Source organism: Schistocerca nitens, chromosome 3 (genome assembly GCF_023898315.1).
Source record: "Schistocerca nitens isolate TAMUIC-IGC-003100 chromosome 3, iqSchNite1.1, whole genome shotgun sequence".
NCBI lineage: Eukaryota > Metazoa > Arthropoda > Insecta > Orthoptera > Acrididae > Schistocerca > Schistocerca nitens.
This window is the reverse complement of record NC_064616.1, coordinates 638960320-638982053: the sequence shown is the minus strand read 5'-3', so window position 1 is coordinate 638982053 and position 21734 is coordinate 638960320. Positions and strand designations below refer to the sequence as shown.

The window sequence follows — 21734 nt, the reverse complement described above, 5'->3', positions numbered from 1 at the left end:
ACATAGCGGAAGAGCTGGGTTCAGAACTCCCTTGTGTTATTGATTTTCTTTTTATTTTTGCCCTCAACACTATGAATTATGAACTGTCAATCTGGTCATTGAAATGTTTCTCTTTTTGTAGTCTTGTTAGTCGTCATACTGTGCACTGGTTATAGAATATCAGTCAGGTTATAAGCATACCGCCGCAAGTAAATGTGACAAATAGTGAGAGCAGATGAGATACGACATAGACATCTCACAGAAATGAAAACAACAAATAAAAGAGTGAACTATGTTACAACAAAGGAATTTAACAGTCAAAACTTCCAAAATGGTACGCAACTTCAAAAACATTAAAAACAAATATTCTGACAGACAGAGAAATCGTATGATTGTGAAACTATTGCATTAATTTGTCACAGCTTATGTGACAAACTATTATGTTTCAATCATTTCCTTAGGAGTAATCACATTCACATTCGTACAAACACCTCAATCAGGTGAGGAAGCATCTCTCTCAACTTTGATTATAGATCCGTTCCCTCTACCTCGCTATTGCAAACGGACATTACACCATGACACAGACACAAATCTGAATACATTGAACAGCTAAAAAAAAAGCACAGAAAAAATGTTGGCACGAGGAAGGTTTGAATACAGCTCACCTCCTTTGCAATCCAACACCATGACCACTCTACCACGATGCCATCTGCTCGAAAGTGCTCATGTTGCACTTTCTATACTTGGACTGTTAACTGTATCTATTCTGCTTTTTTCCCAGTTCAATACACCTTCTTCCTGTTATCATGCTTGATCTGTGTCCAGTTTTTGATGGGCTGTCCACTAGGCCCTCTTACCACTAAATCTGACAGGGGTGTGATGGGGAGTTTCCCTTGTAAGAAGCTGTGTGTAGTTAGTACTCGAATCCATTGTGTTGTCACCAGAGACTGCAGAGTTACTTCTGGAGCTCTAGAGGAATTAGGTCATTACATTGTGGCTGCCTTGAAACAAGAAGCAAAAATAGGCATAAGTAATATAGTTAAAGAGAAAGGTTTGTATGAACAAAATCTTATATCCTAGGCAACTGTGGATTACTTATTTCTGATGGTCCTTTGTGTTTATTTAATGCCTCTAGTAAGTCAGAAATAAGGACACAGCACTTACTTTCATTTTGGGTAGGACTTTCTTAAAGCATGTGTATTGTGGTTAATACATCATCTGATTCAAAGGAAAATCCTTTCAGGCACACCCTTGAAACAGGTAATACATCACAGATGCATATCACAGGAGGAGAATATAATATAATGTGTAGAGGTGACTGCAAACTGCTTTTCCTAGTAACTAAATTGGAGTGACACCTTGAGAGGATAGAAGCCTCCATATAACTAAGGTGCATGTTTGGAATGTATATTGTAAATGGGCACCCTATTTTGACTTTTTCTTACTATGGACAAACAAAAATAATTAGCAGTAATGTGTGGTGATATTCTGTAGATGTTTGTCTCAACTGCTATCATAAGTGATTTGAACAAATTACTGCAATTCATTTAGATGAAGAGTAATATTTGAACCATAGTGAGATATTCCTGCTGTAGTGGGTCATCATCTTTATGCTGTGACATACTGTTGAATGTGGACAATTTTTTTCAACTTTGCTGATTATATAAACATTTTATAAGAAAAATGTAACTTCAGTTTAAAATTAGTGCCACATTTGGTTTATAAATGAACCGCAAGTACTCGCAACATCCCATTTCAGCATTGTGCTAATCAAATGCGTTTGAGAGGGACAATAGGGTCAAAGAAATAATGTAGAATTCATATGGTAGATTGGTCTATCAGTCCTTAGTAAAATTATTTCACAATTCAGAAAGAAGAAAGAAATGTGAATTTGTTCTTGTATACATGATGCTAAGTGGTTTTTAGCTCAAAATTCTTTGTTAACAATTTAATGCTGAAGTATTTTTAATATCTGTGATTATATTTTTCTCTGATTAGTCTTTCTTCACTACAGTGGCCATCCTGCTGGAGCATAGATTAATTCTTTTGGATATACCAGGTGACATATACAGATCTTAATGGTTTCTGTCTTTGAGACTTGCACTACCAGTTACCTATGTGGAAATTAAGGGACTGTAAAATAATTTTTTGCAGAGTACAAAAATTTTGTTATAATACAGTTACCTCCTGTTTTTGAATTTTTGTTAGTGCGCGTGCGTGTGTGTGCGCCTTTTTTAAAACACATGTTGCTTTTGTGTGGAGAAATGCTTTACAGTTTGTGTGTACTAACTTTTTCAGGTATTTTCGATATGTGCATTTGCAACCACTACAGGATATACTAACAAAGTTAGAGTTGAGTATTCATGCAACAGCAACAATACTGGAAACTTTGAACTGGATATCTCCTATCCATTTAGGTAAGTGTGACTATAAATTATGTAACAGATCTTGGTAACATTACAGTTTCTGTGGTATAACTATCATCATTAAGAAATCATAAGACTACTTGGAAGGCTACAATGGTATGAGAAGTGCATGTTGTGCACTTTACAGAGTTTCAACCACAAGTAAATTGTCATGTAATATTAGAATTTTAGTTGATGTGTAATTTATAGTAGAATATTTTAATGAAGGAAGTGTATGATAGTTTGCAGGTGTGACACACTTGACAAACTAGTTTGCACATGGTGATGTTGTGGTAGTGCACAAATAAACTTCACATAGCTTGGTGGAAACGGCTGAAAATGACACATTGCCTTGACTAAAGACAAAAGTACATGAGTGCTGTTCATAGTCACTTGCTCTCACTTGCACATAGACTGCGAATTTGCATTGTGCTGAGCTTCCATTACCATGACACCTTCAACTTCCTTTCTGTTTCCAGTCCGTACAGTTAACTTAATCGGTTATAACAATTTTTTTTCCAAACAAAGCTGAAAATAAGAATCGGTTGCTGTGTTCCTCAATGTAAATCTTTCATCTGTTCTCTCCAAAATGTTTCATTATTAATGTGATGTTAGCTGCAGACTGAATGTGAGCATTATTTCATCAGCTATTCATAAATGCAAATGCAGTGCTCTAGTGTACAATGCAGTAAGTGGACAAGTGTTACCTAAGTCTCTTGTTTGGGAACAAAGTGAGATATTGTACTTTGGTTTTTCTGAATGGTGTGAGAACTAGAACCCTGTCCGATATGTTTGCGGGCAAAAACTTCACTATCTACTAGCCAACTAACTCCTTTGCATGTACTAGTGACATTTAGCAGAAAATGTAAATTTCATATGTGGCAGATAAGACCAAATTATCAGTTAAACCACTAGAAGCTTATTTCAAAATAAGTTCACCTTAGGGAATTCAGAAAATAGACAGTCTTAGAAATGTATTAGATTTATCGGCTATATATAAGCGTACACTTTTCACAAATGTTCTCGGTCAGATGGCATCAGTCTTATCAGTACTAACTGGTATTAAAATGAGCTATTAAGGTTACAGAAAAATCTGTGTTCAGCAAGTGAGATAAGAGGGCAGTAGTGTCATATTTGAAGTAGAAGCTATAATGTTTAGTTTGGAACAAGGTGAATTATTGTTGAGTAATAGTGGCTAAAATTCAGATGAAAGGATCATGAACCTCTTCAAATGTGTGTTCGTAGTGGAAAAGTTAAATGTATGAGCAACAGAAAAAAAGGGGGCGAGGGGGATAGTGGCTGCTGTACTAGAGTGTAACACAGTGTACAAATGCTGATTGAAGTTGAAGAGTTCCCATTGTCCATGGAGATAGTAGAGGGTATTTCCTATCATACACACTGTGTGTAAACTGGAGCACAAAGCACAAAAAAAGGTGTGCTGACAGTCATCCTGTGAAGAGGGTAGCAAAGTTTGTGGATGTATTAGAACTTGCTTCGCTGAGGCAAAAAAAAGCATGTGGAATAGTCGCCTTCAAGATAGTCACTAAAAAAATAATTTGGAGACTTGAGTGCAGCATAGACTCACTGGAAAGACCAGAGAAAAATTATGTGCAGAGGTACCGCAACTGAATGCGAAACAGCCTGTCCTGGAGCTTATCGTGAAACACTACAGATAGTGCAATAATGAAACCTACAGATAGTGCAATAATGTTTTGTAGGCATGGAAAAAACAAACATCTAGAGGCTGAATTTGTCCAGTGTTTCCAGTGGTATGAATTGCAGTGCACACACTTTTCAGTAGGGATAGTTTGCTCTGAAGGAGTATCATTTTTATATGTAGACCAGGAATCATGCAAAAGCAAGTTATTTTGACCAACTATTGGCCAAAAGTAGTGCTCATATCATAGTTGTAGTTCTTTTACATCCATTTTCCCCACTCCTGCTTGCTGTGATATAAATATTTTCTGCTGCCTTTGTAAGATCACACACATGAGAAAGAACTCCAGGGGACAGAGAACCTCCAACTTCTTGCACAACAATAAATAACTTTGCAGCCAATTTACCATCCAGGTTAACAGTCAGCATAACTGCATACAAATGCATTAAGGCATTGAATGTGGCTGATTTTGATAAAACTTTTGTGAACCTCTAATTTCCAGTGTTCCTTTCATATGCAGTTTCTCTTCAAATCCAGATTGGTTGGAGTTGAAACCATATTTTGTACTGAACAAAGGGATAATTTTGTTTCTCATCTACAAAGTTTCAGGCCAATTGAGCAATTTGCTATATGTCGTCAAATGGACGCTTTGTATGAAATTTTGTTGTCTTCCAATTTTATCACTGTTTGAGGCTCTGCAACCATCCATTGCTTCCCTTGAAATCACTGTAATCTATGTCATGTGCAGTTAGGCATGCGTAATGTAGGGGGTCACTATTGTGCACATTTGTAAATTGTATCAAGCATCCTTGAAATGAAATGCACAAACATCAATTTTTGTGACAAGTGCGGCTTACCCTCCCTTGAATATCCATTGTTGTTCTGATACACTACGCCGTCGTTCTTCTGCAGACTTAATGAAATCTGTTCATAACTTTTTTTTACTATGCTGCAGATGATCTTCCATGTACTTAATTATGTTTAGCACCTGCTCCTTGGATTGCCCTTTACTACATTTCACTGTATGCAGGAATTGTGGCTTCCTGTCTGACAAGGGTGATAAACTACATGGTTAGACACCTTTTTTGGTATCACTTTCACTTCTTAAGCATGTATTATCATTGTACTCCTAAGGTAAATTGTCCCCACAGTCAAGCAACGAAACCTCGCATTCCAGTGACTCATCTTGCAGAGACACTAACATTTCATCTGCCACTTCTTTCTCGCTCTGTGAAATTCCTTGCATTCCTTACTGAAAAAATGTCAACTTCAGCAACTGTTGCTGTAGATGCAATGCAATGTTTACACAGAGCGAGGTGGGTTTGCATAGAGCAAGGTGGGGCAGTGATTAGCACACTGGACTCGCATTCAGGATGACGACACTTCAAACCCAGATATGGCCATCCTGATTTAGGTTTTCCATGATATCCCTAAATCACTTCAGGAAAATGCCAGGATGGTTCCTTCGCTGTTTCGTCCCCAAAATTAACCACCCAAACCAATGTTTGCTTTGTTTACTGTTGCCATTGCTCTGCTTTTTATCAATACCAGTAGCACTGGAGTCGATTACTCGTCGCCTAAGCATTGCAACTCTGCTCTGCAGCCTCATGCTGTGCTCGCCATTGGATACATCCAGTCCCACCCCCTGGCAGCCAATATTGTTGTTGCATAGTAGACAGTATGTGGGGTGTCGAATGCTTTAAACATCTGTGGCCTTTCGCAACGTCACACTCAAGGGGTTCCCTGTTAGCCTCTCACATATCTGGGAACATACTCCATGTAAAAAATTGATAGCTGCTATGAATCCGCGTGTAGGAAGCGCTCCAGAGAGTCGGGTACCTGTGGTACCACTACCAATGGCACCTCAAGTACTATTATCTCTTGTAGATCCTGTCCCTCCACAGAAATTACATGATCTGTCATTGATCATCCACTTGACAGCAAGTGATGGTTAAATGGTGGATGCAGGTGTCCCGTACAATGTGGATGGGGACCAGAGAGGACACAAGGTATTATACTGATCCCCCTCACCAACGTGTTACAGATGCTGTCTTTCATTTAAACCGATGTAGGGGACTTACATCACCTGTTTTGTTCAGTGTCAAGAGGGGGCAAATGCAAAAGTCTAGGGGTCTATTGATCATTGGCAGATGATGGTATGCCTTAGTGAAATGTCAGCAAGGGACAGGAAAGGACAGCATCACACACACACACACACACACACACACACACACACACACACACACACACACAAAGAAATATATATTTTTCACCATCATGATGGAACAAGATGCAAGCTGCAGACTGTTGTAGATTGGATCAAATGGTGCCTGTTGTCTGGGCTCCAAGATCATATTTTTATTATTCCAGCAATGGGCAGAAAAGGCTGAGACCACCAGCCTTGTGCACAGTGTTTCAACATAGCTCACAATTTGCAGCATTGTCCACATAACTAACTGTGGCCCCTTGGTTCTTAGCCAAGTGTAGGACTGGACCAGATACTTAGAAGGTTTTTGACAAGCTAGGCTGTGACTTATTGGATTTCAACCATGGGCTTGAGAACTGTAGGGCCCCATTAATTGTCGTATTTGCACTACACATCAGAGGCTGCTGCCCAGGTACCTGACTCTGTGTGTGGTGCACGCAAGGGCTTTTTAGATTAGGTGACTCTTCATCTAATCCAGCTAATGATAGCTGTAGAAAACCGTATGTATCGGTGAAAAATCTAAAGCAATGTCTCCCACAGGTGACAGTATTAAAATCAGAGTGATTAATGGCTGATGCAATGAAAACTGCAGCAGAATATTGTCAAATGATCTTTCACAAAACCCAAAGAAATTCTGGTCATACATAAAGGCTCATTAGTGGCACTAAAGTTAGTGTCCAGTCCGTAGTGAAGGAGATAGGAACTGAAATAGAAGGTAGCCAACCACGAGCTGAAATGTTTGTTTCCAAATGTGTCTTTACGAAGGTACACCTGGGAGAATTGTCCCAGTTTAATCCTTGTACCACCAAACAAATGAGTGAAGTATTTTTGTCAGTAATGTTGAAACAGCTGAAATCGTTAAAATTGAACAATGCTCCAGTGCCTGATGGCATCCGCATCAGGCTCTTTATTGAATTTTCAGCTGAGTTAACCCTTCTTCTAGCTATAATCCATGATAGATCTGTCGAACAAAAACTCTTGCCCAGTGTTTGGGAGAAAGCACAGTTCCACCCATGTACAAAAAGGGTAGAAGAATTGATCCACAAAAGTGCAAGCTAAGTAAGGGGCCATTGCCATAGAGAATTAGTCAAAAAACCAAATTGGGGTGCCATCTGGACCTGGCACTTAACACCGCATACTATAAGGTAACATGTGGAGATAAAATACGGATGTTGTCCGCTGTTTCTCATTTGTTGTGAACTGCTACCATATTTTCGGTATAAATGTTAGTGGACCATGTGGCACAGTGTAACTTAACATTCTTGTAATCTAGCAGTATTTGGTGTGCATATCGATGTTGTAGTAACTTGAGTCAGTTATGTTGGGAAAGTGCTTTGAGCAAGAATACATGGTATGGAAAACTGCGGTGTCCTATAGCTTCATTTGTGGTTCAATCAAAGGAGAGGATTCAGTCCATTGGTGAATATTGGGAAACTGCATTTTCTTTATGAAAGATATATTTTGTAAAATGTGTAAAACATATGAACAATGCTTTAGAATAAAATTGTGTATTAGCTTGAGTTAAAGAGGAACTACATTGATGCAAAGAAGTATGACATGTATTGTCCCAAGTTTGTTCACCAATAAATTTTGAGTGTAGCACCAGTAATTGATGGTAACTGATGATTATGGTGGCATGGTAATGTAAATGTGGACAGCAAGTGTGAAAGTTCATGATTTCGTGTTGCATGTTTCTCTGTGCCACATGCCAGTAGTCAACACCTTTTGTGGCTGGAAGGACAGGAGAAAATTACACTTGTGCACAGATACACCTTCCGCAATACACCAAATGGTGGCTTGAGAAATCTATCTATAATTCCGCAGAACAAACTGTGTGTACAAAATGGGTGAGCAGTTACTTTTCTTCACTACCAGTCTGTTCCTCCATATTTCATTCTAATAACTGCCACGTACCTAGTGTAGTATCTTCTCTCACCTGAAAGTATACTTCCTTCATTATACTGCAAGCTGCACTGATTTCTTTAATCTGAGAAGAGTTTGAAGGTTTATTTGATCTCATTATACTGTTAACATGGAGTTGTTTGTAACCACTGGAGTTTTGCCCTTTCTTCAGGTGTTAATTTGTTTCCATTCATAAATTCAATTGTTTGTCTTCCAACTACTGTAATAAAACCATGTTTTCTATTTTGAGGACATTAAGACACTTAAGTCTTCATTAATATACCAAGTGAGGTGGCACAGTGGTTAGCACACTAGACTCATTCAGGAGAACAAAGATCCAAATCTGCATCCAGCTATCCAGGTTTAGGTTTCCCATGATTGTGCTGCATCTCTAATAACCCAGTTGTCAAAGGGATGTCAAACCCCAACGTTCTCTCCTCCTCCATTTTGTTGTCACTTACATCTTCATTACAAGCTGGTAGTAAGTCATTGCCTCCTTTGTTTTGCAAATTTAATCATGCCTGATATGTTTAAAGAATTTGGAGACAGATGGGCTGACCAGAATGTATTTAAGAACAGCTCCCTGCAGTCGATAAAAACAAAGTACAAAAGGAATTTATAAAAAAAATACCTGCCGCCCTTACCACACACACACACACACACACACACACACACACACACACACACACACACACACACGGAGAGTGAGAGGGAGACCAACTCATTCATAACTGAAGAAGTGATTTGGGGTTCCAAGACACTTACGTGCTCTATTACTTGTGTGTGCTTCTACGTACCAGGAGTCATGCATATAGCAACACCAATCACACTTGAGGAGTAACAGCCTGGTTCATTAATTGGGAATGAAAATGTATGTCAACAGTATCTAAAATTTAGTAGTGTGTGTTAATTTTCTCATTTGATGTGGAATTAATTCACGAATACTACTTCTTATGACACTTAAAAGGAACACTCACCTTACTAAAGAAAGGCTTCATATTTGTTTTATTCCAGGTTAGATCGTGAAGGTACAACTGTGCCATGTGACCCACCATTAGATTTTTATTTGCTTGGAAATTCATCATCAGATGCCCAGTTCTTTGTTGCTGCTGGTGTTTTGGCATTCATCTACTGCATCTTGATTACTGTGGTGTACGTGCTGTTTGATGCTATGTACCAAAGCAATGATCATCTGCCACGTGCTGTAAGTAATTTGGACATTACTGTGAGTTGTTGTATCAACTGTGAATTTGTTTGACAAAAAGATTTGTGTGCAAGAGACCATTTACCAAATAGAAGTGTTGAGTCATTGACAGTCATACTAAAAAGACTGAAAACTTCACTAGCTTTCGAACAGATGTGTCTGTCTCTCTCTCTCTCTCTCTCTCTCTCTCTCTCACACACACACACACACACACACACACACACACACACACACACACAGTGCTGAGACTGCACAAGCGTGTGTGCATGCTCTCTAGCTCATCAAAGAATATATCTGAAAGATAGCAATGTTTTCATGCTTGTTAAGGACTCAACAGTTCCACAATTTCGCGAGTGGTCGTCTTTGATTCTAAATTATTTTCATTCTGTCGAAAATTTCTTTGCCATACTTATATGTATGAAGTACATTTGAATAAATATCGCCCAGCTATTCTTAGATCATTGTATACATTTGCCCTTTAGTCAGAAACTAGCTGGACTACTTTAATAACTCAAGTCATTCTTCCATTAAATCACCCCACCTCCAGCTCTAATCTCTCTTCCAGCTTTAGATTTGACCCACTCTTCTAACCTCACTTTAACTGATTTACTACCCTCAATTCCCATTCTACCAATCAGCATCTACTTCCCTTCACCCTCCATCTTCCTTGCCATACACTGACACTGTTCCTTCTGTAAACAACCTCTCACTGTGTCTGCCCCTTTACCTGTCTGTGCCCCCCCCCCCCCCCCTCCCCTTTCCTTGTTGTGTATTAGATCATTTTAGTATCGTTTAATTTCTTAAACTCTCTGAAACATTATTGGTGATTTAATGTTTTCTTCTGTTTTTATATTTTCAGGATTTTGTTGCCACTGTTGTTTTAGCTGTATTGTGGTTGTCTGGAAGTGCTGCTTGGGCTAATGGACTAAGTCAGATAAAGATGGCTACAAACCCTTCTTTCCTTACTAGCTTTTGCAAACAAATTACCTGTTCAGTATCTGTTGGTGGCAGCTTCTCAAGTCTTGATATATCTATTGTAAGTATGCAAACCAAATTGGAGTTAGATGTCTGATCACATTCACTTAAAGACAAATCATGAACAGATAACTATAGTTCAACTTCGTAAGCTCATAGCTTTCTCTGGTAGAATTATAAGTGAAATTTCAGCTCTAATAGGAGTAATTTTTATATTTAAGTATAAAAATTGTGTTAAGAGGCCTTTAGGGATGCATCAAATACTGGGTGAAATAAAACTTAACTGAGGGAGGGGGGAATAAAAAATTTGCGCACGTAATTTACCTGTAAAAATGTGAAGACCAAATAGAGCTCATAGTGAAAGTTGAGTATATTAAGACTGAGTGAGGCCAAAAGGATAGGTACTGGTAAGAATCCTTATAAACAATAATACAGTATAACCCCGCTTTTATGTTCCCAGAATTAACGTTTTCCCACTGTTCATAACTTTATCAGTTCCGTCAAATTTCCTATGCCCACAATATTAATTTGCACCTGATTTTGCATCAACATATTTATAATTTTCCTGCAATTTATGCATTAAGAAAAGATGTTTGTGGAGAAAATATGATGCTGGCATATTGTTTGCTGTCCAGTAGTGTTCACATATATTAAGTGGTTACATTTCTTGACACCAGGGCACTCTATTCAGCGAATTTGAACTGGTAAACGAGTAAAAGCTGTAACAATTTGTGCCATATCTCCCGCCGCTGCCAAGCTGTACTTGGTGTGGTGGCTGAGAGGAGTAACTAGGTTCGTTCGAATGAAGATATCATGACCAATCACAACCTTTTCCAAACTGTGTCTACTGCAGAAATGCAGTTTTGTGATTGTTGTGATCATCGTGACACCTTTATCAAACCAAATTTAGCGCGTCTCGGCATATGGCCACATGGAGCGCTAGTTGACACAGTCATTCTATTTGCATTGCTCAAATGTTTTTAGTGTACACACAGTGCCCGTTACATGTTGTATTTGTGCTGAGCAAAACGTGTTTCGAGAATTTATTCTCGCTGTCAAGTGCAGTATTTATGTATGTATTTTTTGTGAGGTTACACAAACAATGTGTGTGTGTGTGTGTGTGTGTGTGTGTGTGTGTGTGTGTTTCTATATAACTGATGAGGCACAGTACCTGATAACCTCAAGAAAGAGTACAGTGCAACAGACGCAGAATAACACATACTCAAACACCATACAAAATACTTATTTGCATATTTGCACTTGACAACGAGAAAAAAAACCTCAAAACGCATCATGCTAAGCATGAAAAAATGCGTAACTAGTGCAGTATTTCATTATTTAAATAACGAATGACAGCTGCAGGCTTTCCAAAAACATCGATTATGACGTTTGAAATGAAGTCAAATGTTTCCACTTCCTAGACAGTTATCAATTCCAGTTAAATCAGTGGTTTTTATTAGATAGTAAACTTTTATTAGATAATCAAAAATTCCCTGACAAGTCCTTTGATGATGCCTTTTAAGTACATATATCATACATAAAGTGCAAGGGGGTATCCTATACGTAACTTTCACGGCTTAAAATATTATTTCCTACATTTTACATTTTCCCGCATTTTACACCAGTTTTTGAAGTTTCTTGACAAGTGTAAAAGCGGGATTTCACTGTATGTTGCACTGGAATAGGCACATTAGAAGATTTCAAAAAAGATGTAAATACACAAGCAGACATCTGCTGTGGGAAAGATAGAATTATTGAAATGACGTTACAGATTGGTATGAAACAGTGCAATGTCTTCCAAGTAAGTGCACCACAAAAAGGTTGCCCTGATGAAGAGCAAGAAGTGGATTCTGAGTTGGTGCCACCATGCCAGAATATTCGCACATGAAGTGAATTTAATTTTTATTTTTGTGCTGCAATAGTCCCTTCAGATGAGAGAGATGATTACAGTGTTGAGAGATAAGACCCAACATCACTGCCTTCTGTGACCACACCAAGGGAAGGGGAACGAGAAAGATGTCTGGGAGTGCAATACTTAATCCAGTACTTCGTGTGTACTTCAACTGATGGGGATACTACTTCCGCAATGAAACCATTATTTTGTGTTGAAAATGTTGAAGACAAATTTGGGGAAGCTCAGTGTGTGGAAAGTTATGAAATTGTTTGTTATTAATCGACATTTCATCTGCTGCCCAACCTATAGCTCTTCAGATGTGTTATCGTGTAGGTGACATAACTGTTGCAGGACATGGTGTTCAGTTTTCTTCATATTGTCATTATATTCACACTACTTCTACTTAGACAGGATTCTTGTCAGCTCATTGTCCTTTCACGGTCTCGCAGCAGGTACTATCTAGATGGTGCAAAGCAGCGTTAAAGAAATCACCACCCAATACCTACCAGATAGAGCCACCAAAACCCAATTTAGAAATAACTTCTTGAAAGTTCATGATAACTATTGGGTGTTTGGATTATCTTCTTGTAACAAGATGTTTAAAGTTATATTGACTATTTATTGCCATGAAGACTCGTGAAATGGCTATATAGTCTCTATTTATGTCTGCACTAATATTTCCACTGCAAGTTTACAGTTACAAAGATGTGCTACACATAGTCACATGAAAGCAGCCAGAATTTTGCAAGTTCCTCCTGAATATTATTCACAATCTAAACAGTCACTGACCCCCAACTTTAGACATGTTAAACATTTGGTCAATTCAGAGGTCTTCCTTTACAGAAGTGCTCGCCATACTATTCCATCTGAATGCGAAACATGCCTCATGGTGTTTCTAAGTTTGTCTAGAATATTTCACATGCAGTTATTCCAAATGGAAGCACTTAAAATTGCTAGACATTCACAAAAATGCTTCCCACTCTAGTTGCTTTCTGTTAGCGATAAATAAATTGAATTGACATCTCTAATTCTTTTTACATACTATTTGCGAAGAGTGATCGTAACATGTTTGGTACAATGATTTCGAAGCGACTCACTGGGCAGTGTCCTCTTACAGATAACATCCATCTATCCTAATGGAAAACTATCATATCTGATAGGCTGTTGATCTGAATGGACAATCAGAAAATTCTTTCTAGACAATTCTCTTACCCAATCACCATTTAGAAGAGTTTACATGGGCAAAACTTCATTTTGCAGTGAAACCCCCTATTTTATGTCTTCGTGTGATCCAGACCTAAACGTAAAACTAAAGAAAATAGAGAATCAAGGAAAATGTTAACCACCCCCCACAAAGAGAGAGAGAGAGAGAGAGAGAGAGAGAGAGAGAGAGCGCAAAAACACACTTAATTGGCAATGTGATGAAAATTTTCAGTCCTCTAAAATAGTGTGAGTAAAATGTAAGTGAAGAAAATTAAATGTGCAATACAACGTTTATACATTAATTTGTGGTAATGAATATCATCAGTTCTTAAAAAAAAGCTTTGAGAGATCATCCTTTGTGCTCACCTAGAAAATAGCAGAGATTGATGAACATGTTGAATTAAACCTAAAACATCACTGCACTTAAGTGGTTAAACCATAAGCGTAAATGCGGACATTTGCTTAATGTCGCACTTTGTCACCTTTTTTGTTATTGTTTAATGCTTTTCTTATGAGTCACACTTCATCTCCTAAAGTGTTACTTCACGCTTGTAGAGAGAAACAAACGTGAAAAAATGAGTTTCCGTCCCCACTTGAAGTTATAAGCTTATTAGAAATCGGAGGTGAATTTCTGTACCCTGTGTAAAATGTCAATTTGAAGAAAGCTCAGGTGCTACAGTTTTGCTTCATGCCCTCTATCACTGTTGCCACTCTTTACGATCTACAGTGTGTGGTGTGTGCGGTGCAAAGTATATGCCTGAGTAGTGTATGTTGTTGTTGCAACTGTATGATGATGTCAGATTTGAACATGAGTGTGTCTAAAATATACAATCACAAAACCCTCATTCTGTTCCTGTGTGACATTCTGTTTCCGTTGACATCTCTGTCATGGTACATCAACTGCATGAAAAGTACCGTATTTACTCGAATCTAAGCCGCACCTGAAAAATGAGACTCGAAATCAAGGAAAAAAAATTTTTCCGAATCTAAGCCGCACCTGAAATTTGAGACTCGAAATTCAAGGGGAGAGAAAAGTTTTAGGTCGCACCTCCGAATCGAAACAAAGTTCGTCTAATTGTAATATGAGACACAATTTAGGTCGAATGAATGACGATACAGCTGCAGTAGTTTGGTTTGAGTCGTAAGCTTAGCAGTTACGGTTTACCAGGTAGCCATTGCTACGCGTCAAGCGCTCCGTCCGTATTTATACAGATATCCTTCCTTTTTCACGTGCTTCGTCTGGTTTGAATTGATTGCTTATTTTTCTTTGATCTGATAAGTGCCGTTCTCTTTGTTATAGGTGTTTACGTCACTCTAAGCTGAAAATGCATTACTGTACTGTGTCATGCATTGTTTGTCGCATTCTGATAGTGCGTGTTTACGGCCTGTCGCTGCTCGCGGCGTGGCTTGCTTTTGTGCGTGCTACCGCCGCTTACAAATAAAAAATTGAGAGGAATCATTTCATTAGCGAAACATTTGTTGTTACTTACACTACTGCTTTCTTTGATAATGATCAACAAGAACCAAATAATAGACTGCGTATGATAGATGATGATCTGAACGAAATTTTAGCGAAAATTTTTCTCCGTTTGAAAATCTTTGCAGGTGTCTTTTTAGTTCATTACATTCTGCACAGAAATTAGTCATCTTAGATTTAAAAATCTAGTCAGTTGCCGTGCTTCATTTCTGACTGTATCACTATCAGGCATAAGAATAATATGAATATAAACATATGATATGTATATTCTTCCGTGTTTGCTGTTGTCTCACTCTAGTTTCATAGTTTATTAGGCAGACGGGATTTAAATGAGATAGTAGCAAACACGAAACAATACATGGCTAAATGTTTATATTCGTATTAATCTTATGGCGAAGAGAATACTACATGTGATTCACAATTCATAAAAGCTCCTATTAGCAACCATCTCTTGTCACAGGTAGGAAAAAATTCAGAACGTAGAGTTGGCCATATTGACAAACATCCCAAACAGTCTTGCCAGTCGGATTTTCGTAGTACATTGAAATGCTGCTACATTCGAAGATCAACAATACAGAATTTGTATTTACTTCGTTGAATAACGTACCAAAATGCAGGGGTCGAAACTCTGGGCGGAGGAAAAAGGCTCGTCTTCCACTTTTTTTTTTATTTATTTACTGACGCAGAGATTTTGGTGCCAGTATTTATCTTTGTGCCTACAAAGCATGCCTGTGTGGCGCTACATATATTCGACGACAGAAGTTAGTTGTGGCGGCACCCACCAACATTTTTCAGAACTCCCGCTTGCTTTGCACTCGATTCTAAGCCGCAGGCGGTTTTTTGGATTACAAAAACCGGAAAAAAGTGCGGCTTAGATTTGAGTAAATACGGTATATTTTCAGCACTTCACAAAACTTTCACCCCCACCTGCATTCGCATCACTGAAGAACTCCTCCCACTCTCCACACATCCATTATGCGAGCTCATTTTACGTGTTACTGTGGTGTCGTGGTTGCGCTTGTTACTGGGTGACTTAACAAGGCGCCTGCCAATAAGAGTTCACTAGCCAGAAATGGGCGATGTTTTCTCGATTATAACAGAGTATATTCTTATAGACTCAGTGTTTGGAATTTTAAATGGTGATGATTGATATTGTTGCTGAATACATCCGTTGATGAATACATCAGAAATACATGCAGAATGATTAAAGTGCGTAAGTAGCACAAAAGAAGGTGGTGGCAGGACCCCATTTGTCATGTATTGGCTCAGTTGGGAACACATCGCGTCAACTGTCTTGTTTATCCACTAACACTGTTAGGTTGCAGTTGCAGTAGTTGTATCATAATTGCACAGTGAAGCTGGTAACACTGATTGTGGATTACGTCAGCATTTCCTCACACATGTGCCCTCTCCACAACAGCCTAAAATATTCCCTCAGTACCACAACCACCACCACCCATGGTGTGAACCATCTGTCTTTTGTGCCACTTAAAACTCTGTCACATTAAACATCATCTCTTGCTGGTGCCTTAATCCCACGATTCACAAGGTCGGCGTGGTTAGGGACGGATTTGGCTAGGTTAATGGTAAGGGGTGGCCGGATGCCCGCCTGCTGCCAGTTTGTCACATTAAAGATAAATAGGAAGAAAACGGGACGAAGTCAAGTGAGACGTCGAGTAAGAACCTGGAATCGAGGAAAACTTTACTAGGAAGAAACGTAAAATGGAGGAATTTTCTGTATTGATCTTACGGGTTTTTCACAGGGGCTAGGAATTTATGGTGTAGAATTGCGAAAATTGTGAAATCAAAGTTCCACTGAATTATATTAGATTTAATTATAAACCAAATGAAGTATGAAATAATTCCAAAACTAAATAACAAACTTCCTCTATTCCTAACTTCTGTTTCAGCTGCCTTTTACAAAAGCATACTCAGACATGTTATGACTCGTGTTCTTCCCAGGAATTTTTCCTACAGTTTGGATTTCACACAGGTCTTCACAAAAGCAAACATTTCAAATTTTCATTTGTCCCTCATCCACTCTGTCACATAACAAAATATAACTGAATATTAATTTTAAAAGGTTCAAATATTATTTCAAATAAAAATTGCAAACTTTTATAAAACGAAACATTGTGGTTAATTGACGTTTAGGAGCTGAATTTTTCATAATAGCTCCATATGATGTTGGAAGTTAATCTATTGTCGTTACTAGATCAGTTTTGAATTACCACAATGGCTTTTGTGATTGTTAGGTAATATTTTCTATCTTTGAAACTATGATAAATAACAAAATGAAATTTGGACAATATCATTTTATAAAAAAAAAAGCATTCTGTAAAGTTTGAACAAAATTTCAAAAGAACTAATTTAGTTTATTTAGATTCTTAGGGAGTATAAGTACTCAGTGTTCTACTGCCAGGTGGAGTCACTGCCACAGTTAGTATCTGACTTAAGTTAGCATCTGGACTGAAGGTGCTGACAGCTCCATACTTTATTACACCTATGACAACACCCCCCACCCCCACCCCAAGGGGCACTCATCGCTCTTTGGTGAGTACGTGCTTGGCGCCCACAGAGCCCAAGCCCTCACAGCACTGCTTCTCTTTCTGTGCTGCTTGTCTCCTCGTCTCCTGTCCTTTTCCCCTCTCTTGGGGATATGTCTCATGCCTCCATGGGCTGATGAAGCTCATTTGCATTGGTTTCTCTCTTGTACTGCCTCCCCTTTGGAGGTTCCCTGTCTGGAAGGAGCGCACCATCAGAGACGCTGGCAATCATGGGGAACTTCTTCCCAATGACTAATTTTCCTTCTCTTTATCAGAGTGTTTCACATAAAAGAAAGTGGAATGAGGCTCCTGCCTCATTGTCTCTTCCTTTTGTGCCTCGATATCTAGTAGTCTCACGTTCAGATGAAAACCAGACTTTTACTACTGTTAACCCCTTTGTTATGCAGAAAGGCATGGGTGGCATTTCCCGCCCTGTGAAGTCATGCCCTCGTCTCCACAATGGAACTCTGCTCTTGGAAGTTAATAGTGCTCTCCAGGCCCAGAAATTACTCAAGGCCCAAATCCTCCACGAATATCTTATAAAAGTTGAGGCTCACAGAACACTTAACTCATCCCGCTGTCTTATCTAGACCCTGCTATTGGATGGTTTGACAGAGGACGAAATAACTAATTATCTATCAGATCAGGGCATTACTGCTGTTCGCGGTATGAAGAAGGAAGCTACCGATTTGGTGCCCACTTGCACGTTGTTCTTGACTTTAGATTGGTTAACACTTCCTACCAAGATAAAGGCAGGCTGTGAAGTAATCTCTGTGCGCCCTTACATTCCCAATCTGTTGAGGTGTTAGAAATGCCACCAGTTCAGTAATACCAACACGTCATGTAAAAACAGTGTCAAATGTCACATGTAGCAGGGATGCACATGAGGGCGCCTGTCCACATCCTTCCCCCCGCTGTGTCAATTGTAATGGAGAACATGATGTTGCTTCTCGTTCTTGTCCCGTATAGCAAGACGAATGAGCTGTTCAGGAGATTAGGGTGAAGGAAAAGGTACCTTTTCCTGTTGCCTGGAAACTGTTGGCGAGCCGTAAACCGAATGTCCCTTCGTCTGAAAGCTACAGCACCATGTTAGCCTGTCCCCATCCCACAAACAACATGGCTACGCAAACTTGTGACTTACAGTTCAGTTTAATGGTGGCAAAGTCTCCTCGCCTTCAAGCTGACGCTCTGTCTCCCGCTTCCCAGGCTGTAGATTCTGCTACCTGCTCTTCGCCCTCACCAACGAAGACGGTTGCAATGCATCGAGCGAACCGTCAATTCAAAAAGGATTATTCCCGGAAGATTTCTTGGGTACCTAGAGTTCGCAGCCGTCTGGCTCTTTTGCAAATCGCCCAAAGTCAAAACAATCATCCAAAGACAGTCTGTCTTCCCCCTCTCCAACTCGTCGGCCCTTTTCAACTGACCGACACTGGGGAAGCTCCGTTGATCCTGCTGAGTTTATGGACGAAGATCCTCCACCTGTGGATTCCAGTGGCCGTCCTCCCTCAACGGCTCATCCTAAGTGTCCGTTGAGGTGAGTGTTTCTTATTCATTCTCCGGTGTTTCTAATTTTTATAGCCCTTTTACAGTGGAATATCCATGGCCTTTGGTCTAACAGGGCGGACCTCCAGCTGCTCCTGTGATCGCAGTGTTCACTTAGTAGTCCTTCTCCAATAAACCAAGCTATGTCCTCAAGACCACTTTGCTCTTTCCCATTTTACTTCGCTACGGATGGACCTTCTCCTTACGGCGGGGATTCCTGCTCATGATGGGGTCATACTTCTATGAGATAATGTTTGTCATTGTCCCCTTGCACACCCACCTGCAAGCGGTTGCTGCCAGTGTTTTCCTTCCCGAATTTACCTTTTCCCTCTGCACCATTTATATCCTTTCGTCTCCTGCTACTGCTGCTAGGGAGGACCTGATGCAACTTATTGCTCAGCTTCCTCCACCCTTTCTGCTCCTCGGTGACACCAATGCCCACCATCCTCTTTAGGGCTCGCCTGTCGCCTGCCCGAGAGGTTCTCTTTTGGCGGATCTTCTTAATCATCTTAATCTTGTGTGCCTTAACACTGGCGAAGCTATGTTTCTCTCTGATTCCATGCACACTTATTCCCACTTAGACCTCTCTATCTCGCTTGACATCTTGAGTGGTGTGTTCTTTCCTATACTTACTAGTGTGACCACTTCCCTTGTTTGACTCGCCCGTACAGTCACACTCCGTCACAATGGCCTGCTCATTGGAAATTCTCTCTTGCTGACTGGAGGCTCTATTCCTCCTCGACAGTTTCCCCAGCTGTGATGGTCAGGTCGAGCACCTCGTGGACATTATTATCTCTGATGCCGAATCCTCTATCCCTCATACTACTACTTCTCCCCATCGGGTCCCAGTCCCTTGGTGGATTGTGGAGTGTAGCAATGAGATTCATGCCCGACTACGTGCATTTTGTGTCTTTCACAGTCATCCTACTGTAATGAACTGAATCCACTACAAGCAACTACGTGCGCAGTGACATCACACTATCAAGGAAAGCATGTGCTGGGTTTCCTTCACCAGCTCGTTCAACAGTTTTACTCCATCGTCTCTCATGGGCGGGTGGCCTGCACCGGCTTTCCGTGACTACTGCCCACTCCCCTATCCCTGGTCTGACTGTGGTGGGAAACGTCATAGTTGACCCTGTCGATGTTTCCAACGCTTTGGGCTGGTACTTTGCAGAGGTTTCAAGCTCCACCCACTACCATCCTGCCTTCATTCCTTGGAAACAGGCGGAGGCGGCTTGTGCAATCTCTTTTCTCTCTTTGACTCGAGAATGCTACAATACTCCTCTTACTATGAGGGAGCTCGAGCATGCTCTCTCCTCATCCAGGTCTTCTACTCCTGGGCTGGAAACAATCCACGTCCTCATGCTGCAGAATTTTCCTCCTGCAGGAAAATGCTTTTTCCTCGATACCTACAACTGTATTTGGACTGATGGTGTATTTCCCACGCTTTCGCGTGAAGCTACTATTGTTCCCCTACCTAAGCCTGGTGAAGAGAAATCTCTTCCTTCTAGTTTTTGTCAAATTTCCCTTACCAGCAGCATTTGTAAGGTGATGGAATGCATCATCAGTGGCCGCTTAGTTTGGTGGCTGGAGTCACACCATCTTCTCACTAATGCTCAGTGTGGGTTCTGAAAGCGCTGCTCAGTGATCGATCATCTCGTCACCCTGTCGACGTTCGTCATAAATAATTTTCTGCAGAAGCGTCAAACAGTGGCTGTGTTCTTTGATTTGGAGAAAGCCTATGATACCTGTTGGCGGACAGGCATTCTACGTACTATGCACACGAGGCCTTCGCAGTCGTCTTCCCACTTTAATCTGGGAATTTTTGACAGACAGTTTTCCGGGTATGTGTGGGTTCCTCCTTATCCCACACCTTTTCACAGGAGAATGAGGTGCCTCAGGGCTCCGTACTGAGTGTCGTCCTCTTCGCCATAGACATCAACCCAATTATGGACTGCCTTCCAGCTGGCATTTCCGGCTCTCTTTTCGTTGATTACTTTACTATTTATTGCAGCTCCCAGCGGACATGTTTCCTGTAACACTGTCTTCAACATTGTCGGGACCGTCTCTATTCGTGGAGTGTCACAAATGGTTTTCGCTTTTTTGCTATCAAATCAGTTTGCGGCAACTTCTGGCAGTACAAGGCATTTCTTCCACCGTCCTTATGACTGGGCCAAAATGCTCTCCTGTTCGTGGATGCAGCACAGTTCTTAGAGCTTATGTTCAATAGGAAACTCAGCTGGTCTCCCCACGTGTCCTACCTGGCTGCACGCTGCACCCGATCCCTCGACGTTCTTTGTGTATTGAGTGGTACCTCTCTGGGAGCTGACTGGACTGTCCTCCTCGACCTGTATCACTCTCTTGTCCGCTCAAAGTTGGATTATGGATGCATTGTCCACTCCTCTGCACAGCCGTCTATCTTACACTGTCTAAATACAATCCACCATTTGGGGATCTGTCTCGCCACTGGTGCCTTCCGTACTAGCCCAGTTGAGAGTATTTATGCAGAAGCCGGTGAACTACCACTGTCATATCAACGCGACATCCTACTCAGTAGGTATGCGTGTCTGCTTTCTTCGATGCCAGGCCACCAGCCTTTGGCCCTTTTTTTGATGACATTCTTGAACAACAAATAAGAGATGTACATTTCTTCTCTGCGGCCTCCCAGCGTCCACTTTCGTCACCTGCTTCAGCAGCTGCAGTTAACACTTCCTGCCACTTTCCAAATGGGTGAGAGCCCTTCC

General features: G+C 40.3%; 1 protein-coding gene across 4 annotated transcripts in view; it reads left to right on the top strand.

Annotated features, from left to right (window-relative positions):
* Positions 1-21734, top strand: part of LOC126248592 (synaptoporin-like) — an 89872-nt gene that overhangs the window by 49755 nt on the left and 18383 nt on the right. For all 4 annotated transcript variants that reach the window (XM_049949715.1, XM_049949712.1, XM_049949713.1 and 1 more), the window contains 3 exons: positions 2278-2396; positions 9164-9353; positions 10213-10389. In XM_049949715.1, coding sequence (XP_049805672.1) covers positions 2278-2396; positions 9164-9353; positions 10213-10389 — 486 coding nt within the window. The remainder of the gene's footprint in view (positions 1-2277; positions 2397-9163; positions 9354-10212; positions 10390-21734) is intronic.